A 27854-nucleotide genomic window follows, 5' to 3' on the forward strand; every position below is an offset into this window, starting at 1 on the left:
CTATAATAATAACCGGCAGTGAGGTTTTAGATTTACAACATTTAGAACATGTAATGACCCAAGTAAAGATAAACTGGTCCAGCGGTCCTCACCTCACGTGTTTTATAAACGGCGTTCAACGCGGTGGTGGACAGCACTGCGACCGACTGACACTAAAACGCCACCAAATGACACTTAAAATGTCACCTGTCTCCAGAAATCGATGTCCGGCACAATTACGCGTCCCCGGCGCGGCTCGTCGACCCCGTGTAGTCTCGCATTATCTCGCAGAGCGAAGTGTCGTCGTGACCCAAAACGCGTTAGAACCAAAAACACCCCCCCCCCCCACCCCGACATAAACCGAGGCGCCGCTAGAAAAAAAAAGGAGAAGAAGAAAAGAAAAAAAAAGAGAGAGAAAAGTTGAACTTATTCAACTTGACTGGCGTTGCGACTCGGAAAAAAAACTATTTTTTCCCCGTCGCCCTCCCCGTCGACGTTACTTACGTACGCAGCGTGCCCGCGAGCCAAATAACATGGAGTCCTCCGTCTGGCATCTTCGAGGAATCCATGCAAAGACCTGAGCGGCGCTTCGGAGGGACAAGTTCGTCCCCGCGGGAGCAGTCCAAGCCGCCGGCGGGGAGAGCATCGTCTCGGGGCGGTGAAAGCCTCAGCGCCGTCCTCGGGACTATGACGAGCGGAGCTTGAACCAGCTCAGCCTTTTCTACCGCGACCAGCAAACCAGGCCGAAATTCAGTGAGTATGTGCACACACTGGAGGAAGAAGAAGAAGAAGAAGAAAAAAAACAACCCTGCAGCTTCTGGGCGTTTGGTGCTTTTTAAACGATATCGTGCGTGGATGCGGCGTTGTTCTCGTCACCTGACAGCGACCGGATCGATACCAGCCACGTCCTCTGGAGCAGCAGAGGCCAGCCGGGAGGGGGGGGACACCCTGGATGTACCCGGGCATTTTAGAAGGGGCTGTATGGGGACATGGGCCGGAGTGGAAAGGCTACTTATTCATGTAACCAGCTGGGAGCCCTATTTCATTCTTTACGAGCAGGCATGTTGTGAAAATAGGCCAGACAGTCCAAAAACCTGCAGCTGGCAAAAACATGAATAAATAGAATAAAAAATATACTGGAGGACAGATTCTGCAGATTCTGACACTTCCATACCGATGCTTTCTGATTCTTCCCTCACAATCTGCGACAATAATTGTTGTCTGTTACTAGAAAGGATGAGTGAGACACTTTTATTTGATGTGTGTGTGTGTGTGTGTGTGTTCCAGAAGAAGAGGAGGCTGCACAATGTAGGACAGCTGGTCACCAGTGGGACTCCATACTGCTCTCTGGGGGGAGGGGTGGGGGGACCATGGAGCCAGTGGGGCAACCCCTAACCCCAGGGACCAGCTATGGGCTCGCACCCTCAACCTCAGCACAAAACCCTATCTCCCTCAAAGGCAGCTTACAGGTAAAGGCCCCGTTGAACCTCGCCATAATTCGTCGCATGCCATCTGACTATACTATCTATATATATTATTATTATTATTATTATCGCCCTCTAGTCCTCATGTTCTCCAAATGTGAGGGACGGCCCGATGTCTGCCAAGCGTTCGAGGGTGGTGCGGGCCGGCGATGAGGGCGCTCGGATCAGTGCAGACCCGGGGAGGAGCGCACAGAGGAGATTCAGGTCCTCAGCCTTTCCTTTCTCCCTAAGCTGGGACTCTGACTCTGAGAGAGAAACACTAGATGGTAACACATGGCTTAATACCTACCGGGATAGTTGTGATTACAAGTGTCATTTAAATGTCGTTCCTATCATTGTCGCCGTGGACTCTAACTGTGAGGTGATGTTTTGTGTGCTGTTGTGTGTGTCAGAGGAGGAGCCACAGCACTTTTCTAACCCTCATGGCCTGGCTGTTCACAGCCCAGGATCCTCTTCTGGACTCAGGTGAGGAGGAGGAGGAGGAGGTGATGTCAGCTGCTTAGTTCAGGGAAAACATCCAGACACAGAGAGAGGGGGAGACATAACAAAGGCATATCATCGGGATATTTGAGTCTTCGTGCTAAGCTAAACTAATCTAACTGGCTTTAATGTTCAACTCTGGAAGTGATGACTAACTAAAGACTTAGTGCTGCTAAAGTCCAACTTCTATAGCTTGTTCCCCCACCCCCACCTATGAAACCTCCTATGTATTCTTGTATTCAGGCCCATAAAATATATCTTTAATTTCCCAACTTGAGGGTCTAAATGCTGTCTCAATATCGGGACACAATCTTCTATCACGATAACGTGTCGCAATATATATTTTCTGGTAGCTCAAAAATTAAGTATTTTATGAAATAACCACATGGTTTTGTATGCTTGTGTGACTAAAATAATTGACAGATGAGACAAAGTGATTGTCTATCACTGCGGTGCTGCAACTAACGATTATTTTCATTGTCGATTTTTATTATTTTACTTAAAAAAACATTCCCAGAGCCCAAAATGATGTCCTAGAAAGCCTTGTTCTGTCCACAACTCAACTCAAAGATATTCAGTTTACCGTCAGAGGAGTAAAGAAACCAGGAAGTAGTTGCATTTAAGAAGCTAGAATTAGTACATTCTTCCTTTTTAAAAAAAAATCTAAACGATTGATCGTTTATCAAAATAGTTGGCAAGGTTAGAGGTGTCATGAAACTCTTTTTTTTCCCCTCGCCGTCACGGTCCAGTCTTGATCATGAAGACGGCCAAGAACCTAAAAAACTGGAGCACTTGCATGGCGAGATGGACTGGTCTACGGCCTTGGAGGGGCACCACGGAGACCATGAGAGAACAAAGACAGAAGAGACAAATACGTCACGGCTCGGCCCGACAGACTGTGAGTAGCATAAGGACGAAACCCAGATCCGCCTGCATACTTGAGAGCCTCCATTCATAACTCCGCTGTTTTCTCTTCGCAGTGGCAGACAGCGAAGCGTGGAATGTATCCAAGCTGTTTCTCTCGAAAAGAAAACCAAAGGACGGTTGCCAAATGGAGATGGAGGAGGAGGAGGACGAGGAAGACGAGGAGGAGGAGGAGGAGGAGGAGGAGGAGGTGATGGGCCATAGTGAGGGAGAGAAGAGGCCCAGGGGGAAAGAAACTAAGGAGCTTGAGAAGGATGTGTACACCTTCCCTGGAGACTCTGACCCAGAGAGTCCCCCTCCCGCCCCCTGGGCTCATTGCACATTCATTCAGCGGTGCCGGAAGAAGAGGGTGCTGCTCAGGCCCTTCTCCGGACTCGGCACCTTGAAGCGCACATCCAGTCCTCAGAGATCCCAAAGCACTGAGACAGCACAGCTGGATCGAGGTGAAGGGGTGTACGATTTTGAGGAGGCCGGCTTCGGAGAGGCAGCAGTGGAGGAGCCGATGAAGTTAAGAGAGAGAGGAGGGAAAGGGGATGAAGATGAAGAAGAAGAAGAAGAAGAAGTGGAGGAAGAGCCAGGTGAAGAAATTTTCACCTGTGTGGAATGTAGCATTTACTTCAAGAAGCAGGTCCACCTGCAGGAGCACATAGTTGAGCACTGTTTGAGTGGCGCCGCGGGCGGCAGGAGTTCGGGAAAAGGCGGCCAATTTCGGTGTGTTGAGTGCGGATGGGATCTTCCGAATCGGCTCGCACTGGCCGACCACCACAAGAGGCACCAGGAGTCCCGTCTAAAGATCTTGGCGGAGATTGAGAAACTGAACGAAAACGGGAAAGCGAGAGGGATTCAGAAGTTCGACGGTAAGACGGTGAAGCACACGAGTTCGGACGCGGCTGTGATGCGAGATGCGGGCAAAACATCGGACCCAGAAATGGTGACGCCACTTTCCCCGGCCCCGGTTTCAACACCGGACCCGGCAGTTCTCGACTCGTACGCCGCTCCTCCGAATTCAGTTCGAAGTCCGGCTCCGGTCCGAGGTGGTTCCGCCTGCCGTCGCCGCTTCGTCTGCACAAAGTGTAACTTCAGCACAAGAACACCTCAGGCACTGGCCAATCACATCAAGACCCACAACAGAAAGAAAGCCGCTCGCCAGGCTGACCCCCCGTCCCCTGGGCCGCCACCGTTTTCCCTGGCCTGTGGTCATTGTGCCTTCCTGACCTCCAGTCACACTGTAATGAGGGAACATCAAAAACTTGTTCACCCGGCGCAGGTCTCCATCAGTGGCGTGCTGGCTGATGAGACTGGCCAGCGTTTGAGGTCCCACGTGGGCGCTCAAATTCCAAAGCCCTGCCTTGATTCTGACTGTCTCGCTGGGTCTGGATCTGGATCTGGATCCTCTCACGATGCGACGCCAGACCGCGACGCAGCTCGGTCCGCGAGCCAGGTGGTCTTCGAGCGCGTTGGGAACAGGAGATTTAGCAGAAGAGGGAAGACTTGGACTGATCTGGACAAGTTTCTGGAGGTTGACAAGCGGACAGGGGCCGAAGAAGAAGAAGAAGAAGAAGAAGAAGAAGAAGAAGAAGAAGAAGAAGAAGAAGAAGAAGAAGAAGAGCAGGACGAAGAGCCGAGCACAGAGCGTTCCCAACCAGATGCCAATTCACCTGTTGGAGTGAAACCGCACACCAGAGCACAACCCAGCACAGGTGAGACTCAATGTCAGACTAAACACTCTCATACTGCTAATTGATTATGTACATGCTCACATTGGATAAGACATTCGTCTGATTTCTGCTCCTTCATAGCTTTGTTTTTGTAACTGCTGAAAACCTGATCACACAGAAAACATTAAAGCTGCACTTTATAAATATTATTTTATCATAAACAATGGATCAAATGACTGAGGTGTACAGTGACAAAGATAATTACTTAACTCTGCAGTTCCCCATTGCTCTGCGGAACGTTTTAGTATGTTAAAACTAATCGTGTTCACTTTACTCTTCCATAATTGTTGAATTTAGTTTCACTTTAACCACTCAGCGTTGATTCCAGGCTGCAGCAGGCGTCTGTTTTCCATGAAAAAGCTTGGAAAAACGACAAATGGCTGACTGTAAAAAGTTAGCGACTAGCATTTAGCAGCTAAAAACGGCAGATATTTCCCTCAGGAGTTGGTAGAGACCAAAAACCGAGCTAAAAGTAGAGTGAACATTTGACTTATGTTCGCTAGGCGGACTGAACACTACTACAAATGAATGCCAATGTTGCTCCGTGACTGCTGGACGTTTGTTACAGCAACAAGTAGTTTGTTGTGTAAGAAGGCCGTTTAAGGGTTTGTGTTCATTCTCATATTTTTGTAGCAGAATACTAGCTCTGTTAGCATCACTGGTGGCTGGTGGAATTTTTTTTGGTAGGGCCATCCAATTTGGTAGGGCCATCCAATTTCAGCAAACATCCCAGTATGATTCAATGCAAAAAAAGTATCAAACACACATTTCTACGTTGTAGTTAAATATTTAACATGTATTCCAACACTGACATAATAAGGACATCTTATTCATACAATTCAGTATATTATCATATATTAATAATATTCAGTATAATATGATGAATAAATATACATATCATAAATATATTATAATAACATATAAATATTGTATAATATAAGTTACACAAGTGTGCCTGTTTTCCTCATTGTGTTTCTTCACCTCCATCCTGTGTCCGTCGTCCAGCTGGTAGTGACGTTCACTTTGCCCAATATGGTTGCTTGACGGAGTTCTCCATGTGTGTCCTGGTGTTCACATGTTTTCTGTGTGCTTCATGTCCCTTACTCCCTAACTGTCCATGCTGGATGTGTCCCCGTTGATTTATAAAGCACAATACGGCATTAGCACGACAGCATCCAGCTAGCCAAACCTTCCTGGTGTACCGGTCTCTCCGGTCAGAAGCTTCATGTACTGCTTCCCTTTCAGCCAGTCTGTTGTCTTCTTGTGAGGTTGATCTGGGCCCAGATGTTTTACATGTAGTTTGTCCGCCAAAGTTCTTCTCTCAAAGGGTCTCGGAGGAGAGATTTTAGCGGGTCGGGTCTTCTTGGAAGAGAAGTGCTCATGCTCGCCGTTTCATGTCGTTAAAAAGGCGCCTGACGAGAACGCGCAGCTTTTGGGCCAGACGACTTTGGCCCAAAGTTGAACCTATTTTAGGACGCTGATTGGCTAAATTGTATATCAGATTAATGCAAAAACTGCAATAATAATGAATAATGCATTTAATTTATATAGCGCTTTTCATAATACTCAAAGACACTTCACATAATTAAAACATCCTAAAAGCTAAAAATAAATAAATAAGAATAGCTAAAATACAGGTAAAACAAATAAATAGGGACTTTCTGAGTTGCTCAGACCCTGATAAGAAAACAAAAACAAACAATCACACATTAAAAGCAGTTCTAAACAGGTGGGTTTTGATTTGCGATTTGAATAAGGAAAGATCAATGCAGTCTCGGATGAGTTTGGGGAAAGAGTTCCAGAGGGAGGGGGCAGATATGGAGAAGGCTCTGTCACCCCACGTCCGGTGCTTGGTCCTATGTGGGATGGGCAGGAGATCGGCATCAGAGGAGTGGAGCCGACGGGATGGAGTGTGGTGATGGAGCAGGTCGGTGAGGTAGGAGGGGGCCTGATTATGGAAGGCTTTGTGAGTGAGGAGAAGGATTTTGTATTGGATCCGTTGTGGAACGGGGAGCCAGTGAAGGCTCTGGAGAACAGGGGTGATGTGATCACAGGAACGGGAGTGGGTGAGCAGCAGAGTTCTGGATGTATTGGAGTTTGTTTAGGATTTTGGAAGATGTGCCATAAAGAATACTATTGCAATAGTCAATTCTGGAGGTGATGAAGGGGTGGATTAAAGTTTCAGCAGCAGATGAGGAAAGTGATAGGCGGGGACGGGCAATGTTTTTTAGGTGGAAGGAGGTTCTGGTGATTTGTTTGATGTGATGTTCAAATGAGAGGTCGCTATCAAACATGACTCCGAGGTTCCGGATGTGAGGGGAGGGAGACAGAGTGGAGTTGTCAATGGTGAGGCAGAAGTTGTGACTGGTTTTGGTGAGAGATTTGGGGCCGATGATGATCATATCCGATTTATCACAGTTGAGTTTGAGAAAATTGGTTTGCATCCATGATTTAATGTCAGTGAGGCAGTTGGTCAGAGTGGAGTGAGTAGTAGTGTTAATGGATTTTGTGGAGATGTAGAGCTGGTCATCATCGGCGTAGCAGTGGAAGAGGAGACCGTGATGACGTATGATGTTACCAAGAGGTAGCAGGTAGAGGATGAACAGAAGAGGACCAAGCACCGAACCCTGGGGGACGCCCTGAGACAGGAGCAGTGGAGGAGGTGCAGTTGTTAATGCTGATGAATTGTTGTCTGTTTGTTAGATATGATTTGAGTCAGGAGAGAGCAGTTCCGGTGATGTTGAGGGACGATTCGAGGCGGGAGAGAAGGATGTTGTGGTTGATGGTGTTGAAGGCTGCAGTGAGATCCAGGAGAAGGAGAATGTTGAGGTGGCCAGAGTCTGAGGAGAGGAGGAGGTCATTGGTGACTTTGAGAAGGGCTGTTTCGGTGCTGTGCTGCGAGTGGAAACCAGATTGAAATGGCTCGAACAGATCGTTGGAAATGAGGTGGGTTTTGAGTTGTGCAGCGACGATGCGTTCCAGTATTTTTGACAGGAAGGGAAGATTTGAGATGGGACGGAAATTGCTCAAGGTCTCAGGGTCGAGTCCAGGTTTCTTGAGGATGGGGGTGACAGCAGCCAGTTTAAGTGTGTCGGGGACTGAGCCGGAGTTGAGGGAGGAGTTGATTATTGCTATGATGAGTGGAGCCATGGCTGGGAGACATTCCTTGGTGAGAGTAGATGGTATGGGGTCCAGGATACAGGTGGAGCTTCTCATTCATGTTGTGAATGAAGAGAGCTCCAAAGGGGACACAGGGGAGAACTGAGAAAGGGGCTGAGGGGTGTATATATGGGGAGGGCGGGTGGAGAGATGGAAAGGGCGGGGGAGGTGTAATCAGATTACTACACTAAATGTAAAGGATTGACATCGTGACTTAAGCCAGACAAACTTTAAGACTCACCCAAAAGCTAAGATGCACATGTCGTATTTAAGGTAAGCATTCTGTTTCAATGTAAATGTAATGTTTATTCAGAATTAATTTTATTATTATTATTATTACTATATTTTCTTGTCTTGATAGAGGACTGCGCAGCACAGCAGAGCGCCACATTATTGCTCCCCCCTGACAAGTGTGTGAACGACGAAGACGAGCTGCAGGTGGAGAAAGACGGTAAGGTTCTCCTTCTGAGGAGGAGCAACCGGGTTCCCGCTGCTCCCGCAGAAACCGACAGCGAAGAAGAAGACGAGGACGAGGACGACATTGACGAGGAGCACGTGCGGCATCTCTTGTCGGAGGGCTTCTTGGATGAAGACCCGGACGGGATCGATGAGGACTCCGAGGCGCTCAAGTGTGTGGAGCGGAAGTGCCCCTACTGCCCCGATCGATTTCATAATGGCATCGGGCTCGCCAATCACGTGAGGGGCCACCTGAACCGAGTGGGCGTCAGCTACAACGTGCGTCACTTCATATCCCCAGAGGAAGTCAATGCCATTGAGAGGAAGTTCTCCTATCAGAAGAAGAAGAAAAAAGGTCAGCGGCTTGCTGCGTGTGTCTCTCGGCTGTGTGGAGATCCTAAAGCCCAGGCGCTCGTTGTTTTAGTATATGCGCAACGTATCGATCCTGACGTGAGCCGTTACGTTAGCGATGCCATCATTCTGTTGAAGGCTAAATTGTCTTTGTGGACTTCCCCTCTCTATAAATCAAATTGTTGGTTACCTGCTGGGAGCGTCCTATATTAGCTTAGCATCCTAAAATGAGCTAATTAGCACTAAACAAAAAGCAAATCTGAAGACGATGGGAATGTCTCTAGTTTTGCAGGTATTTGGTCACTAACTGGTCACCTAGGTAACGGGTCCTCGAAGTGAGACGACACACCCTGTGGGGAACACAAATGGGTACCCAATTAAAAGGCGATTTCACTCAAAATTACAAATTGTAACCTCCTGGTAGAGCTAGAGGACAAGTCAGTAAAGTATGTAGGGTTCATCCTCAGGGGACCATGAATGTCTGTACAAAATCGCATGGCACTTTATCCAACAGTTGTTGAGGGAATTCAATCTGGACCAGTCAGCCTACAGCTGTACTGCACGTTCCGTCACATGTCTAAAAGTGTTGCCCCCCCTCCCCACAGTTGCAAACTTCGACCCGGACACGTTCAGCGTGATGCACTGCGAGTTCTGCAGCGCCGGCTTCGACACCCGGGCCGGCCTGTCCAGCCACGCCAGGGCCCACCTCCGCGACTTCGGCATCACCAACTGGGACGTCACCATCTCGCCGATCCACATCCTGAGGGAGCTGTTCTCCAGCAGGCCCGACCTCGCAATCCCCACGGCTCCCCCCCGGAGCACCGGCTCCTCAGAGGAGGAAGAGGAAGAGGAGAACCAGTTGGAGGAGGAGGGGGAGGGAATTGTTGAGATAAAGTTGGAGGGGGACACAAGCGAGAGGACGCTGAGTGTGGCCGTCCCGGATGCGCCGCCTTTAGCATCTCCTCAACGCTTTAAGGAGGAGGAAGGTGTTGACGAGAGTGAAGGTAAGCTCTCATTGTTATCTTGGCCTTCAAAGTAGGCTACCAAAGCACCAAACTCATCCCGTTGGATGCTGATGCGGTTGACGGTTATTATGGTGATCTGGCGCTTTGAGCTTTAAATGCCTTTAAACTTTAAAGCGAAGATGTCCGGAGGATTTAAAAAGGCTGTTACAAATTCATTAAGCAGTGGCAAATGTGAGTTTAGATGCTCTTGTATTAGGTGGATCTGGCTGAATAAAAAAAGGTCCTTGACCCAGGTGACACAGCTGTGCAGTGTGGGAAGTGTTTGAATCAGGATGGTGGCTGTGGAGGAAATCAGCCTTAACACAGAGAGAGAGAGAGAGCGAGAGAGAGAGAGAGAGAGAGAGTGTGTGTGTGTGAGAGAGAGAGAAAGAAAGGGAGAGTGAGAGAGAGAAAGAGTCACTGATACCCCGTGGTTGATGTGGCACTCGGTGCATTTCATCCCAACCTCCGCCTCCACTCGATTGGTCACGCCTTAGCTTAGCGGTGCATATGGGGGCAAAATGGCTGCTTCCACCTCCCCGTAGACCCAAACAATAGCGGCAAAAAAAAAACCTGTCTGGCTTCGGCTGCCGGGGAGTCCGATGCACTGCGGTTGCGGACCGGTGAGTACCGCGCGCTGAAATTCCCGAGCACCCGCGTGCCCCTTTTCTGGATCGCATGGGGCGCCGCGCGTCTCGCGACGCATCCTCTGTCACATCGTAGCCAGACATTCAGCCATTTACAAAAAAAAAAAAAAAAAAGACTCATAATCATCATGCAAGACTTCTGTACAGCAAACCAATGTCGCGCACAGTCGTGAAGGTATAGCGTGTGACGCGCGTGTCACAAAGCTCACAAAGCGGCTCATTGTTATTGTTTCGGGTTGTTTCCCCGTTTCTGCACGCGCGTATAAATAGTGATGATTACGGGGCTGTTGTGGCCAGTTTGTGTCTCCTTTTAACGTCCGTGGGTTTCTCTCTCTCCCCTTCTCGCTCTTTATTGTGCACGTCTGGGATGACGTCCAGTATTTCTAATGCTGCAGGATCTGTAAAATTACCTACAGTTGCCCAATCCTCGCCATTTTACTTTGCTTGATTTTTTGATAGAGGACACGCTGTGCTTTCAAGTGCACACATTTGTGCATGTTTTTTTTGTTGCAATCAACTGAGAGCGAGATTGCCCAGGTAACTTTGTAACCACTATTCCAACTTATCCGGATCAGCGAAGTATAATCGAAGTATCACTTTTTTTCCTTCCCCCCCCCCACCCCTTCCCTCTTGGAAGTACCGGCTCGCTCGTGGTGTCACTCCGCCTCGAACGACGCAAAGTCCAGTTAGCGGGTCGCTACTTTGATCCGCAGGTTCTCTAAACGTACCCGGCCGATGCGCGCGGCATTGTCTCCGGTATAATAGACGGTGTTATAACGCTGCGCGCGGAGGTGTCACGTCGCTCTTTTCCAGTCAGGAGATGAACTGACACGCGCAGCGCCGCCCACCAGACAAGAAGCATTGTCTGTCTGCGAGGCTCCTCTGATTTACGCGATTTTGTCGCATAAAATGGCACTTTTTTCTTTGGGTCTCAGGAATGTCTGACTGGGGGGGGGGGGGGGGGGTAGACTGCCATGTTTGTTTCATACAGGAGTGCAATTACTTTTCTAGATTTGAATTTTTTTAACGTGCACCTCCTAGCAGTTGACTTTATAATGCGCCGTTATTTGCAAGAGCTGATACATGATAGGCAATGAGCTGAGGAGGTTTTTAAAATGTATTAATAAGCTTTCAAATGCTGACCTATTTTAGGAGCATAGAAATGAATTGCCAGACATTCTTTATTTGAACATCTTCTCACTTAAGGCCTAATTACAGCGCATTTCTTCTCTTGAGCCCTTTACTTACAACAGTACTATATTAATTATCATTATTAATTATTATTATTATTATTGTTATTGTCTTAATATTTTAGGTGGGGAGAAAGCAGCTGAGGATGACGAGGAGGAGCCCCAGCGTCCAGCACTGGATAGTCTGAGCTCCAGCCAGACACAGAAAGCCGAGGTGTGCAGCGTGGACTCGGACGGCCTCTCTCCCGGGGAGGATGCAGACTCCAAGGGTGAGGGAGAAAGGGAGAAAAAAAAAACGCTGACCCCGGACTGTTGACAGGAGGATTGGATTTGCTAGAGCAGAGCTTTATCGTGGCTGTCAGCGGGGAGATTGTAAAACTGACCCTGGGTCAGCGTCAGAGAGGGTTGTCGCCGGTGGAATCTTCAGATGTAGACAAATGTATATTAGGAGCTAATGAGAGCACCTCTAGCACTTGGCTCGTGTTCCTGCAGACTGGGGGATGTAGACAGGAAGTGTAAGCCAGGTGAAACATCCTCTGGGATCTAAAAGAAGCCAAGCCTCCTGTTGTTACTTTGTGTCTTTTATGAATTGCTCTGAAATAAGGCTCACCTCGCGATGTCTCACGAGCTGTTCTTGCCTCGTTGTTCGCAGTCTATGACTTGAAGTGCGCGGTGTGCGGAGCCCAGTTCGAGACCAGGCGCGGGCTGTCCAGCCACGCCCGCTCTCACCTGCGCCAGCTGGGTGTCAGCGTCTCGGAGAGCAGCGGGGCGCCAATCGACCTCCTCTTACCAAATTGCCAAGAAGAAACTCCTCTGTCCCTCAGAAGGATGAGGACCTAGGAGACATGGATTTAGAAGAGAAAGCCACCCCCCTCTCCATCCTGTCCAAAGCGGCGAAAGCGGTGCCACCCTCTTCCTCCACGCCGTCACCGTCCCTCGGTGCCTATCCTGCTCCGCCTCACTCCGGCTCCCCGTCTTCAGTCGTGCGGAAAGCCCCATTTTCCTCCCTGCTGCCTGTCTCGTCCCCCTTGCGCTCCCTGGAGCACAAGGCCGGGGGAATGAAAAGCTTGACCTCAAACCTCTCTTCCACCGTCACGACCAAACCCATCTGGGCACCGCAGGAGAATGACGCCCCTCTCAACCTCAGTAAGTTCTCTCGTAACATCGTTGAAAGTTCTCAGTGCGTTGTCTTTAGGTTCAGTTGTTTCTTCCTCACGTGCAGCACTGGAGGTGGACCCCAACAAGGACATTGTCTGTCAGCTGTGCGGCGCCTGGTTCGAGACTCGAAAAGGTTTATCCAGCCACGCGCGGGCCCACCTGCGGCACTTTGGGGTGGAGTACTCCGAATCCAAGGGTTCTCCCATTGACCTACTGAACCAGCTCATCGACACGGATGACTTCAAGCACAAGGCCGGCGCGCTGCAGCTCGACGGCCACGCGGAGCCGCGGGGCCTCGCCGCCAAGCTCTCCGCCCCGAAGCGCTCCCTGCTCAGCCTCGCTTCCTCCTCATCCCTCCTCTGCAAGGTGACCACAGCCGGCGGCGGGTCCAAGCCCAAGCTACCTCTTCCTCCACCCCGCCTCTGCTTGGCCCACCCGCCAAGCGTCTCAAGTCCTCCTCCATGAGGGTCTTCGCCTGAGCAGTTGGCGAGCTCATGGCCCTTCCACACAGTGAGTGTTGTTTCACGGGATTGATGTTTCCCGATGAGGTGTAAGGCTTCTGTTTTAACACATTTTGGTTCATGTCTTCAAACGTCTAGGTGAACCGCCAAAGGAAATAGGCTGCGAGTTCTGTGGGGAGTACTTTGAGAACCGCAAAGGCCTCTCCAGCCATGCCCGCTCCCACCTGCGCCAGATGGCATCACCGAGTGGACCGTCAACGGCTCGCCCATAGACACCCTGAGGGAGATCATCACAAGACGGGGCTTGCCTTGCGCTCTTCCTCTAAAACCTCTCAAACCTCCACCCCCGTCCTCTCCGGACCCCCTCGTTCGCCTCTGCCGACCTCCTCCTCCTCTCCTTCCGCCACCCTCCTCAGCCGCCTACCCTTCGCCTTCGCCCGGCCCTCCAGCCCCCTCCAGCCTGCGGCGTCCAAATCGAGTTTGGCTCTACCGACGTTTGCTAGCGGGCTGATCCTCAAGCTGAAGCCTGAGCCAGTGCAGCTGGAGGTCACCACGCCGGGAGCCGCGGGGAGATCTGCCAGCATCTCTGGTGAAGCTCTCAACTGCAGTTGGAGCAGCTCTGACAGCGTGTTCCCCCTCAACCTAGGTAACTTTGAGCCTATGTTTTCCTCCTGGGTTTATTGTGCACATTTTAAGGAACTGTTCTACATTTCGGGAAACATACTTATTTACCAGTAATGTTTGTCTGCGCTCTTGCTATTCTTTTGATCCTCTACTTTTTGTTGACTTTCTCTCTCTGGTGTTTCCGTAGCCATGGCCCATGAAATGGAGCCCACGAGAGATATTCGCTGCGAGTTCTGCGGGGAGTACTTTGAGAACCGCAAGGGCCTCTCCAGCCACGCCCGCTCCCACCTACGCCAGATGGGCATCACCGAGTGGATCGTCAACGGCTCGCCCATCGACACCCTGAGGGAGGTCATGCACAAGAGAGGGGTGGGCCCCTCTTCTCACCAGGGAGTGAAGAAGGAGACGAGCCAGGGGGCCAGCAGTCCCCTGTGGGAGAACACCGAGGGTTTGGGTGTTTCAGGCTACCAGTCCAAGTTCCGCAAGTCTCCGCTCAGCTTGCTGCAGTCGGGGTCCCGGCTCCACAAGCAGGGCCTGGGGTCCACGTCCACTAACCCCCCTGCGGGGAAGTTCTTCAGGCTCTCCCCACTGGGGAAAAGGCCTCTGTCTGAGGAGGCCCAGCCAGTGGAGACCGCCAACTCACCGCCACATCAGCTCAAGGCTTTCTCACCACTGCCACATGATTTCTCCTTCAAAAGAAAACCCTCCCCGGACAAGCACGGACACCAAGGTGAGTTAGTGTTTTGTATTTTTGTCTTCTTTAAAAGACGATCTCTCATCCCGTTTTCTGTTATTTTTAGATCCCAGTTGCGAGCTCTGCGGCTTCTTCTTTGAGAACCGCAAGGCCCTGGCCAGCCACGCGCGAGCCCACCTGAGGCAGTTCGGCGTGACGGAGTGGTGCGTGAACGGGTCCCCCATCGAGACGCTCAGCGCCTGGATGCGCAGCCGGCCGCAGAAGGTGCTGGAGATGCATCGCAGCTACATGCAGGGCAACCGCACCACCCTCAAGAAGGTGAGCCGAGGCAACGCGCTGCTGGTGATTCATTCGCAGTTTTGACTTCCCTCTCGCACTTCAGCGAAGTGTTTTGTTGCCAGTGTGTTTTTTTTTTTCAAATATATCAGTAGAAGAAGTTCCCACAAAGCTCAGCGGCGGCGATGCAACACAAGATCACAACCTACTGTGCTACTTCTCTGACGCACTCTCTTTTCCTCCCAGTGTCTTTGAATAGGCGTCTCGCTCGGAGATCTAACGCGCCTCAGCTGGTGGCGCGACAGACATTTTGTGTCTTGGAAAGCTTCAGAGACGTGTTGTCTAACAGCTTTGAGCCTTACTGTAGGCCCTGTGTCTTTACACACGGCAGAAATCACTGTGGGGACAGATGCCAGAACAACTCAGCTATTGACTTGATAGTTGCCATAGTAACCAGGGTGCCTGGCAGCTTATGTTTCATCCTCAGATAAATTATGGCATGCTGTTGATAGGAGAAAATGTATGGGAGGGGGTGGTCTTTATTTTTTTTTTCTCCCTTTTCTTCCTTTCCCTCCTGAATTAGTTTCTGGTGCATTTGCGTCACTGTCGCACCTTTTTCCCCGAGCTGTGATGTGACACACATACAGAATGGATCACCTTTTAAATGTCCTTGTAATCATTACTGTAAAGGGAGAAATGAACCCACCGACGCTGCGTGTGTGCTGCTCATTTGATGCATGATTTGAAATGGACCTACCACATATTAATTGATTGAGCCAATCAACAGAAAATTAATCAGCAACTACTTTGGTAATTAATGAATCAGCAGCATCATCTTTCAGGCAGCAAAAAATAGTACTACTAATTTTAAGACATCATATATTGTGTTTCAGGGAATTCGTAAAGGGCATTTGTTTCCAGTATTTACTGACATTTTATGGAGCAAAAGATGAGTTGAGATGCTTTTAATTGCAGCTGATTAGACCTCTGGGCCAGGAGGGGGGAGATAGGTGGAGCTTTGCTGTGGTATGTTGTGATGTCGCTAGACTCTTTATGAAAACCAAAAAGAAGGTTGAACAGAATTGACAGGAAAGCGAGAGGCATGTCAATCAGGTCTAATCACGAAAGGAATGAAAGCACCTGTGTGGGAGGACTGCTGTGTGCGTCGGGGCTTTAAAGAGATCTCTCTGTCCCCTGAATAACAATGAGATGCCTTTTCATATTACAATATTCTTCACGCCGCCGTGGAGCTTTCAAATGCACCACATGGTCTTCAAAAAGCAGAAAACAGGCAACATTTACGACAATACAATAGTTTAATTAAATCTACAAATAAAGAAATCCCAATTAAAGAAATGCACCACTGCTAAAATAAAATGTGTATGTCTATATTCGCAGTCAAAATCCTTTCTATAGCAAATTAAAGGAATATTTTGACATTTATTTCTATCACATTGCTGTCTGTACGGTAAAAACGGAAGTTTAGCATGTTAGCTTAGCATGTAAGCCCCTGCGGAACTGAATCTCCTGTAAAACCACAACATTTACTGTTTCGTGTTGGTACTAGAAAGAAAGAAACGTGTCAGTTAGTGAGCTTTAAAGTGCTGGCATGTGGTAGTCTTTATGCTAAGCTAAGCTAACCAGCTGCTGGCAGTTGCTTCATTAATCATTTGAAGAGGGGTATCAATCAGCTCCTATGTTGAACTATTCCTTTTAAGATAAGGATAATAAATGCTGCCAATGTTATATGAATAATAATGTATTAGATTTGCTATTGTACGCATTATTTGGCCTCATAATGACAAGGGCCCTATTTCTCATACGTGGTTCAACTAAGTCGATCAAATGTCCTATTATCCATCTTAAATTAACACGATGATTGAAATCAGGCTATCCCGGTTTCTCAAAGGCTGATCCGCGCTCAAACCATCTCGTTAATTCGAACCAGACGTCAGTACTCAGGATAGTTGAACCAGACGTCAGTACTCAGGATAGTTGAACCAGACTTCAGTACTCAGGATAGTTGAACCAGACGTCAGTACTCAGGATAGTTGAACCAGACCTCAGTACTCAGGATAGTTGAACCAGACCTCAGTACTCAGGATAGTTGAACCAGACCTCAGTACTCAGGATAGTTGCGCGTGACCGTCCGACTTCAAAAGGGGGAAGCGTCGATCACAGAAACCATGATTTTCTAACAGCACAAAGGCAAATAAACTCTAAGGAAGAGCCTCTTTTTTCTCCGCTGACGAGCAGGAGATGATCATGAACGTATATGAGGAATTCTAGACCATAATCATGGAACATCTAACACCGCCACTGCTGCGAGGGCTAGACAAGAAGCATGGCAACAAGTTAAATGCGTAATGCTGCTATAATTTGTATATAATAATTATAATTTCCACCATCCACCATGGAAGAAATAACCACTATTTTCTGCTTTATAGTTGTTGTGCTCCTCCTATGAATCGCCACCTTAACGTGGTGGAGGAGTTTGAGTGGCTCAGTGATCCTGGGAGCTATGTTGTCCGGGGCATCAGCCCCTGGTAGGGTCTCCCAAGGCAAACAGGTCTCGGGGGAGAGCCCAGACTAAGAGCGGTTCAATAAACCCTGATGAATAGCAGCCCACGGACTGAAGCTACCTTGCCCGGACAAGGGAAACCGGGGCACCCTCCCGGAGCCAGACCCAGGAGGGGAGCTCGTTGGCGAGCGTCTGGTGGCCGGGCTTTCGCCCATGGGGCCCGGTCGGGCTCAGCTCGAAAAAACACCATGGAGCAGCAGTCACCCTGTGGACCCACCACCCGCAGGGAGAATTATCGGGGTTGGGTGCTATGTAGACCGGGCGGTGGGCCAGGCGGGAGACCTGGGCGGGCTGATCGCCGGCGGCATAGACTACCTCTAGGGACGTGGAACGTCACCTCACTAGCGGGGAAAGAGCCGGAGCTGGTGCAGGAGGTGGAGCGGTACCAGCTAGATATAGTTGGGCTCACCTCCACGCACAGCATGGGCTCTGGAACCAAGCTCCTGGAGAAGGGTTGGACTTTGTCCTTTTCTGGAGTTGCCCATGATGAGAGGCGCCGGGCGGGAGTGGGGATACTCACAAGCCCCCGGCTGAGCGCCGCTGTGTTGGAGTTTTCCCCGGGGAACGAGAGGGTCTCCACCACCTGAAGAGTGGAGCACCACCTGGTGGTGAGTTGGATCAGATGGCGGGGGAGTCGGCTAGAAAGACCTGGCAAGCCCAAACGTGTAGTGAGGGTGAACTGGGAACGTCTGGCAGAGGATCCTGTCCGGGAGGTCTTCAACTCCCACCTCCGGAAGAACTTCTCACAAATCCCGAGGGAGGCTGGGGACATGGAATCCGAGTGGACCTTGTTCAAAGCCTCTATTGTGGACGCGGCTGCTCTGGGCTGTGGCCGGAAGGTCATCGGTGCCTGTCGTGGCGGCAACCCGAGAACCCGGTGGTGGACACCGGGGATGAGGGAAGCCGTCAAACTGAAGGAGGCCTTTCGGGCCTGGCTGGCCCAGGGGTCTCCTGAAGCAGCTGACGGGTACCGGCGGGCCAGAAGGGCTGCAGCTGCGATGGTCGCGGAGGCTAATACTCGGGCATGGGAGGAGTTTGGGGAGCCCATGGAGAAGAACTTTCGGTTGGCCTCAAGGAAGTTCTGGCAAACCATCCGAAAGCAGGGTCTACCCCAGGCTGTTCTCAGCAGGGGGGGGGAACTGCTGACCCGGACTGGGGACATCGTCGGGCGGTGGAAAGAGCACTTTGAGGAACTCCTAAACCCAGCCAACATGTCCCCCGGAGAGGGGGCAGCGCCGGAAGACTTTGGGGTGGTTTCACCAATATCCCTGGCAGAGGTCGCTAAGGTAGTCAAAAAGCTCCTTGCTGGCAAGGCGCCAGGGGTGGATGAGATCCGCCCTGAGATGCTGAAAGCGCTGGACATTGTTGGGCTGTCTTGGTTGACACGCCTTTTCAGTGTTGCATGGGGGTCGGGAACAGTGCCCATGGACTGGCAGACCGGGGTGGTGGTTCCCATCTTCAAGAAGGGGGACTGGAGAGTGTGCTCGAATTATCGTGGTATCACACTGCTCAGCTTCCCGGGAAAAGCTTATGCCAGGGTGCTGGAGAGGAGGCTCCGACCGCTTGTCGAACCTCGGATTCAAGACGAACAGTGCGGATTCCGTCCCAGTCGTGGAACAGTGGACCAGCTCTTTACCCTCGCAGTACATGTGCTTTGTAGACCTGGAGAAGGCTTTCGACTGGGTCCCTCTGGGTTTTTTGTGGGGGGTGCTGCGGGAGTATGGGGTGCTGGACCCGTTGGCACAGGCCATCCGGTCTCTATACGCCTGCAGTAGGAGCTGTGTTCGTCTCCTCGGTAGTAAGTCAGACACGTTCCCGGTGGGTGTTGGCCTCCGCCAGGGCTGCCCTTTATCACCGGTCCTGTTCGTGACCTTCATGGACAGGATATCTAGGCGCAGCCAGGGGGCGGAGAGGATCCGGTTCGGGAGTCTCGGGATCGCCTCTCTGCTGTTCGCGGATGACGTGGTCCTGTTTGCCTCCTCGGACCGTGACCTCCAGCTTTCACTGGGGCGTTTTGCAGCCGAGTGCGAAGGGGCAGGGATGAGAGTTAGCACCTCCAAATCTGAGGCCATGGTGCTCTGCCGGAAACCGGCAGATTGCTCCCTCCAGGTGTGGGTAAACTGCCTACCCCAAGCGAAGGAGTTCAAGTATCTCGGGGTCTTGTTCATGAGTGAGGGTAAGGGGGAGCGGGAGATCAACAGGCGGATCGGTGCGGCTGCAGCAGTAAAACAGGCGCTGTACCGGTCCGTCTTGGTGAAGAGGGAGCTGAGACGGAAGGCAAAGCTCTCCATTTACTGGTCGGTCTACGTTCCAACCCTCACCTATGGTCACGAACTCTGGGTCGTGACCGAAAGAACGAGATCTCGGATACAAGCGGCCGAAATGAGCTTCCTCCGTAGGGTGGCCGGGCTCAGCCTTAGAGATAGGGTAAGGAGCTCGGACATCAGGGGGGAGCTTGGAGTCGAGTCGCTGCTCCTTCGTGTCGAAAGGAGTCAACTGAGGTGGTTCGGGCATCTAGTCAGGATGTCTCCTGGACGCCTCCCATTAGAGGTTTTCCGGGCACGTCCAACTGGTAGGAGGCCCCGGGGAAGACAGAGGACACGCTGGAGGGATTATATCTCCCGGCTGGCCTTGGAACGCCTCGGGATCCCCCAGAATGAGCTGGAAAGAGCTGCGGGTGAGAGGGAAGCCTGGGTCGGCCTGCTGAACCTGCTGCCACCGTGACCCAACCCCGGATAAGCGGGTGATAATAATGGATGGATAGATAGTTGTTGTGGAAATCCCACAAACGTCGGAACATCAAACGCCCTCGTGTCTGATCCGTGAAAATCCATCCATTCGTCTGTGCATTGACTTTCATGGAATATACTCGCAACGCTTTTGGTGTGAACGCAGCATAAGTGTTCTCATCACCCCAATCAATCCGATTATATATTTTTTAATGTGACTGCTGGCAGTCGGCTTAATGGAATGCATCATCCAATGAGATCTAAAATAACTATCAACTTTTTCAGAACAAGTAGATAATATATATATGTGTATATACATGTATGTGGAGATGACCATATAGATCTTTTATTGCATTTACATGAACATGGCCAGGAAACCTAATGAACACATCCATGAGTTTAAGCGATAAATAAACTTTACGAACACCACGGCATACAGTGGCTCTCCCGATACTGTACAACAATGTACCACAAGGCTCTGCATACAGTCTGAGACAGTCAATGCCCGTCTGTGGTCTTCAATGTACGGCTCGAGAAAGTATTTAATAAATGATTCCTTGTGGGCAGAATCGATGGCGCTCGTATAGGAAGTCATCATCATGTGATAACGGATCTTGGCAATCTCAAAGAACTCTCTCCCTATAAAACGTTAATCTAACTAATATCGCTCCTTCATCAATGAGGAAGGGAGCTGCCATTTTGGCCAGTTCATCCAGCTAGATTGAATGAGCCTGCGGTGGAGCAGGTTCACATTTTTGGATGTGTTGCTATGGTGATTTTGCCAAACTTGCAACGTGGAACCAAAAAACCTGATTTATGTAATCTTATCCTGAAAATTATCCAGCTAACTATGTTAGCCAGGTACGAGAAATAGGGCCCTGATGAGTACAACTAGTGAGGTTGAGTTTAGCATCAGGACATGGCAGCACAAGTGTCTCTTGTTTTGACATAATGTTGATAAGAAAACTCATCTCTGTCCCTCTTCCAGAAGAGCAGCTCACCTCTCACTGCGCCAACGGATTATCATCATATCCTCCCCATCTCATCACAGAAGGCCTCCTCCTCTTCCTCCTCCTCCTCCCAGTGGACGTCGTCTTTGGCTGTAAGCCTGGTGCGGCCGCTGAGCCGTGAGGTCGGCCAGGGCTCTTCCAGGACCGCCGAGCGTGAAGCCGACCCCAACCTAGCGGCTCCCTTCAGGCCCGGGCCCTCGCGGCTCGCCGCCGGCCTCCCGCTCCAAGCACAGGTGGCACGCAGTGAGCTAAACGTCCGCCTGCCCAGAGGTATGTCAGGGATGCAGCATGTGGTTTTGTTGTGTTTAGTGCTAGTTAGCAAACGTTAGCATGCTAACACACTAAAATTACGTGGTAACATTGTAGCAAAGCTGAGGCTTATGGGAATGTCGGTAGTTTTACAGACATTTGATCCGCTAAATATCCGAATGTTAGCATTTTCCTGGCGTGCATGTTAGCAATAGCATTTAGCACAACGCACCGCTAGTATGGCTGTCAACTATTTTATCTAAACATTTTTAACATTACATGAGATGTAAGGCAGATAAAACAATTTAAAAGTCTATTATGCGAAAAGGAAATAAAACACAGAAAATGAGGGGAAATAAATGTCATGTTTGTGGAGAGAGCCACGGTACTGTGCTCGCCTTTTGTGGTTGGCAAAGCAGTCAGTTGCCTTTTTAAATTTATTTTTACACAATTTTATTTTAGTAGTGATGTTTTGAAGAATGATTGCTAAATGTATCTTGGAAGTCTAAAATTAAATGAGAAAAGAGAGAAATATTGCAGTTTTTAAGTCAGCTGGGTTTAGAGAGAAAACTCAACTAGATGACTACCAGCCCTAAAAGAGGTGACACTGACATCCAGGTATTGTGGCTCAGCTCCACTTTGACCCGACCCTGATTTTCCCCATCCTCCTTCCTCTTGCTTAGGTTATGAGCGGAGGCCCTTGAAGCACCCGTCGTTCCCAGACGGAACGGAGAGCCCTCCCAAACCCCCCCGCACAGGCACCATCCCCGCCCTGGTGCCCAAACCGCCCTCCTACCCACTGGTCAAACTGGTGGGCAAGTTCTACACCCTGAAGTGCCGGTGAGTGAAACCCGTGAGGAAAAGGTTCTGGGCCTCTTTCACACATTAGACATTTTAGGGACAGCAGCATTAATGGAACTGTCAGGCTAAATTTTAAATAGTCCAGTAATCCCCAGGAAGCAATCCCGACCCCCATCCCTCGCTGAGCAGCACTCTACTTTTAGTGGCTAATGCGCTATATTGAGAATCCTGAATCATTTGGGATTTTCAGGCAACACCAATGAGTGCTTTATGTTCTGATATGACTGCAGTACAAAAGAAGGATGAGCTGAGTTTAACACCATCAGTTTGTATTTTATTTCTTTTGTGTGAAATGTTTTTTTTTTTCCTCCCTGCGTCAGATTCTGTGAGGTAGAGTTTCACGGCCCGCTGTCGGTGCAGGAGGATTGGATCCGACACCTCCAGCAGCACATCCTCAAGATGAACTACAACAAGGCCGCCGTGCCCAAAGCGGCCGCCGTGCCCAAAGCGGCCCCCGCTGACGCCGCGGCCCCGGTTCAGGCCTCCGCCTCGGTCCAGGCCTCTGCCCTGGTCGACGTCCCGGTCCAGGCCTCTGCCCTGGTCGACGTCCCGGTCCAGGCCTCTGCCCCGGCCTCCAACTCTACCTCCAGTACCACCTCCACCACGCCTGCCCACGCTTCCACCCCGACCCGCAATGCGCCCCCCGACGACTGCTCCACCACGCCCCCGGTGGCCGAGTGTGCCCCGCCGGTCACTGCCACAGGGATCGTACCAGTTTCGGAGGAGCAGTCCCCCCTTTCCCCAGCTTCTATCCCCCTCCCCACCCAGACAGTGTAAGCTCGAGCTCATCGGCGTCATCGAACTCCTCGTTTTGCTTCTTTTCGTCCATCCGCTCCTTTCCTTTCGGCCTTCACAAAGTGTTTTCGAGAGAGGATCGTTTCCCCTCCAAAGAGCCCTCAAGCACCTTTTGAAGCAGCTTTCTGGACTGTTACTAAGTCCTGTTACCAGGGGAACGAAGCACTCCTGGCTTATCCGCTGCAGCAAGTATGGTGAGGAGAGACAAACTGGTGTTTTGTGATTGCCTTGTTTCTATTGAATGTCCAGGTGTTGACACAGACTTTTGCTGTACCTCTCTCCTCCCAGTCTCACCTGGTGATATAGGGGTTAATGTAGCCCTTTATCAAGCTTCAACCCTACCATCTGCTACAGTCCCCCCCCGACTGAGATTAAATGACATTTATAATCACGGCAGTCTCTTCTGGTCGAGACTTCAAACATGTGGTAACACTAAGTGTTAAAACAGGCACTTCAACGGTTGACATTGTCACTCGGCACTTAATGAAACACCCGTTTTTTTTTTAATTGCCGGAATTTGACTAAAAGACTAGTTCCATTTGGTTAAAGGGGAAAGAAGTGGAAGCACACCCAAAAGGGGAAACTCCCCCTTGCTGATTTTACAATGTAATTATTATCCCCAAAATATACATTTTGCTTGAATGTAGCTTAAAGCACCTATTGAAACCTTATATGCACACCTTCATACACAATCAAACATACGCCCCGTGAAACTAACATTTCATGATGTTTCTTCTCCAACGTCTGTCTTCTGCAGATGGTAGCTTTTTTTTATGCAGTTTCACCCAAGTTATTATTTATTTATTCTTATGCATCTGAATGTGGTAAGCTAGGTCATTTTAAAGCTAAAGTAGAACTTTGGAATGTTTGAAAATAGGTCAGCGGTGCACTTTTACACTAGTGTACACAATGTGTGTTTGTATGATTGTGTACATGCATTGCAGATGTGCATTTGTCTCCCGGTCTAAAGAGAGAGACGGAAGTAAACCCGCTGATGGGAACGCCCCCTCTCCTTAGCTCAAAGTAGACTACATTTGGGAGCCTGTCTGTGGTCTAATCAGGACTTGAACTGCATCCGTCATCGTGTGTTGGGATGTGCCAAAGAGTCTGTTTACTTCCTTGTCTTGTCTCTGTAAAAGCTGTTTACGCTGGACCTGGCGGTGGAGGAAACTCTGCACAGCCATCGAGTTCCCCGGGTTCCTCCACGCCGAACCACTGACTGAACCAACCGGCGGTGAAACACATACGCTGACAACTGGCGCCGCTTGGCGGGACTCGTGCCGACACTGCGGGGTTGAGTTTATTCCGAGTGAACATGAACGCAAACCAAACCGGGCTCTTGAGAAGCACCGCAGTCCAAACACAGACACATGTCTGATCTCCGCGGTCTGTTTCTTTCAAACTTTGCTTCAGAGTGCGTTCATATCAGAACTGAACCAGTACCTTAAAAGGGGTCCATGTAGACTGGCCATCGAAACGACAACCCTCCCCCCAAACCCTTTTATGGAGTATAGATACATACTATATAACTACATGTACTTAAGAAACTGTTGACGCTAGTAGAGCCATCAGCAGTTCTATTAGCGAGGTAGTTACAGAAAAAAAAGAGAAAAGAAAAAAGTGATCTTAATTCATCTATCGTGATTTGATTTTAACCTTTTGATGCTCTGTATTTTGTATTGCTCTGTACATTTCTGTATTTGCAGTCCTGCAAGGTGAATCTTTAGAGTATTTTTTATTTTGAGGCTCTCCGAGCTGAAACTTTTGGTGCTGGCAAAGAGTGTCGCAGGTCCGGAAGCCAGCGGGTGGCTGAACTTCCTGGTATGCCGGGAACCTCATACGCAGCAGGGCCTTTTAAAGGGGACCACCGTGCAGGACACGATCCTCCTCTGCCTTCACGGGGGGGGGGGGGGGGGGGGGGTGGTCTCAAGTCCTGCATTGGAGTTCCCTTTTTAAGATTACCTGACATCAAGACTCAGCTGGTGTAACCGGCTGTTCTGTGTGTGTGTGTGTGTGTGTGTGTGTGTGTGTGTGTACATGTGTGTCTGCGTGTACGGGTGTGTAAAAAGACGGACGACGTTGGCGATTTTAAGAAGAAAAAGATGCAGTTGAGGAAAGAAACGTACTTTACACAAAAGGGTTTTAAGTGAATCGACTCCCAAGAACAAACAATAAATGTGATTTAAATTTCAGACACTGAAGCCTTCGTTTGAATGGAATTTAATGTACTCTCATGTTACACTTTATTTTGTTCAGCCCAAAATTACAAATTTGCCAAATTTACAATGTGTACACATACGATATCCCTGACCTTTGACCTCACATCGGATCAGGAAAAACTCACATTCAATGAATATGACAAATTATGAATGAGTGACATCTGTGCACATTGGTCTTATTGTCCGAGTCGGTGTTCAATGTGTGCAAACTCTTCAGTAGTAATGCTTTTTGGCCACTAGGGGGCGGTACAATATCAGCTTTATGTTGGTTGCGCGTTCTGATGGATGGGAAAACAAGTTAGTTAGGAACTTAATTGACCACAATATGGTCAATTAAGTAAATGGTCAATTTAATATAAATACAGTTAATAGAGTAAAGTCTTCCCGACAATGACTTTAAAAGGCCTCAATTCAGAGTTTACAGCTTCACTGGAAATGGAGGTTGACAAAATGACCTCACCCAGCATGGATGAGAAGTCCTTAGTGCTCTGAAATAAACCGAAATTTAAACCAACTAAATTTCTATTTGCTGATGATGATCATGTGATATGACTGAAAGCTCCACAGCAGCATGCTAAATGGACATTGTGGGATATTGTTTCCATAAAAGTAAGCAAAAGACACATTTTTTGATGGCTGATGGCTTAAGGGTGTAAACTGCATTTATATTTCTCACTGTCTCACTATTTCGTTGCATTTATTTTTATTTGGATTGTATGTAATGGCCGTACACAAAATAGTTCAAATTGGTGAAATAAAATGAAGAAACTATAAAAAAAAGTGGTGCTATAAAGCCTCTAAATAAGATCAGGTGCTACCTATTACCTTATGAAGTCTCGTACTTAAATGAATAACAATAATGGATTTAATTTTTTTATTTTATTTTTTTAACAAGCTCTGCTTGTGTACAAATCTCTTCAAGGTCTAGCAGCAAAGTACATGTGTGACATGTTAGAGCCATATGAACCATCTCGGGCTCTGAGAAGCTCAGGGAGTGGCCTCCTGCTGGTGCCCAGAGTCAGGACTAAACACGGTGAGGCTGCGTTTCAGTTTTATGCTGCTAAAATCTGGAACAGTCTTCCAGGAGATGTGAGACAGGCCTCAACTCTGACAATGTTTAAATCCAGGCTGAAAACAGTTCTATTTGACAACTGAAAGTATTTTATCTGCACTCTTCGCATTTAATATAATTAATTAATGATTATTTTTATGTTTTTATCGAATGATTTTATTTGCCTTTTTGTCATTTTATGTAGCTGTAAAGCACTTTGAATTGACTTGTGTACGAATTGTGCTCTATAAATAAACTTGCCTTGCCTATATAGCTCTTTACGTGATACTCATAGACACTTTACATAACATAATTACAACATCCTAAAAGCTAAAAAAAAACAACACTAAAATTACAGGTAAAACAAATAGGGACTTTGTCAGTTGTTCGAGCCCTAATAAATAAAAATAATAAGAACATGGAGCCAGGGCCGGAGTGGGGCCACTTTTCAGCCCGGGAATTTCAGGCTCAAGACTAGCCCACTTTTTCCATGGTAGTGGAAATTGGATAAATGAAGCTCTTACTATCCTGTAGTTTTGTTGTATTAATACCATGGTCCAACAAATAATGTAAAAGGTTAAATACAACAATAATAATCCACTTAAGATGAGAAGTTAACAAAAAATATTCCGCAAGGATAGGTTGATAAATTAACAAAAGCAGACATAAATAATTATCTTTTTTCTGCATCAGTATTATATAGTGGTGATTTACTCCTTTACTACACCCACTTCTGAGCAAACAATGCATATTGGTTCATCAAGTACTGTCATATACTGCTCTTTCTTACAATATATAACTTTAATTCATATTGTTTCCTCTGTTATCCTCTCTACCTGTCCCTGTAGTCATGGCCTCCTCATTGCAAATGTCGGGCTCATCATTTTCAGCAGGAGACTGTCTTATCTGCTGCTCCGAAGCTACAAAGAAAAATTAAGTCATATTACTGCATACTTCAATATCAATATTATATATCAATATTTGCATGATATTTGCAAAGTCTATGGATCGCCATATTTTGGGTGATATAAAAAGGCTAATATTTGAATTCAATTTAATATTTTGCTTGGGAATAGGTTGACAACGCTACAACGCTATTAATCAAGGCTACAACGTTAGCCGAATAGTTAGGTTGCTAATCATTAGGCCTTTGTCTCTCTTTACCAGTTGCCACTTGTGTTTGTCCTCTTGAAAATAAATCAGTAAGCTTGGCACATTTGGCAGCATCCTCCTCCAATGCCTTTCATTTTTTCAACCCCTCCTGCCCTCTTTCTCCCGTCCATCCTCCCTGACGCGTATCGCTGCGGTCGGGCCGGCCCAGCTATCCGTAGCCTATCTGAGAAAACCTTTTGGAAAAGACGGGCTACGGACCGAACCAACTCTATTTGGGAGGGGAGAACTTCCTCGCATGGTACAACCCATGCAGAGGCTGCGATGTCAGAATGCGGAACGTGTGTAGCCCACTTTAAGAGAAGATGAACTAACGTGACAAATGTCAACAAATAAAATTCTCGACCGGCCCAGAAGTGAAGCGGCCACCGGGAAACTCTCCCGATTACCCACCCCGGGCCTGCATGGAGCAAACAATCACACATTAAACGCCAGTTCTGAACAGGTGGGTTTGATTTGCGATTGAATAAGGAAAGATCAGTTCAGTTTCGGGAGAGTTCCAGAGGGAGGGGGCAGATATAGAGAAGGCTCTGTCACCCCACGTCCGGTGCTTGGTTCTATGTGGGATGGGCAGGAGATCGGCA

At 48.8% G+C, this 27854-nt stretch overlaps 1 protein-coding gene across 1 annotated transcript; it reads left to right on the forward strand.

Moving 5' to 3' along the window:
* Positions 1-301: 301 nt before the first annotated feature.
* On the forward strand, positions 302-24723 carry si:ch211-194b1.1 (protein Wiz). Its single transcript, XM_034540026.1, is given in 21 exon segments — positions 302-732; positions 1267-1448; positions 1543-1729; positions 1856-1928; positions 2693-2841; positions 2924-4567; positions 8106-8555; positions 9157-9555; positions 11518-11661; positions 12045-12194; positions 12197-12538; positions 12615-12938; positions 12941-13060; positions 13150-13242; positions 13245-13367; positions 13370-13657; positions 13823-14365; positions 14436-14647; positions 20904-21195; positions 21858-22014; positions 22356-24723. Coding segments are annotated over 20 exon segments (6246 nt in total). The 5' UTR covers positions 302-732; positions 1267-1349; the 3' UTR covers positions 22813-24723.
* Positions 24724-27854: the final 3131 nt, after the last annotated feature.

Source organism: Cyclopterus lumpus, chromosome 8 (genome assembly GCF_009769545.1).
Source record: "Cyclopterus lumpus isolate fCycLum1 chromosome 8, fCycLum1.pri, whole genome shotgun sequence".
NCBI classification, from domain to species: Eukaryota; Metazoa; Chordata; class Actinopteri; order Perciformes; family Cyclopteridae; genus Cyclopterus; species Cyclopterus lumpus.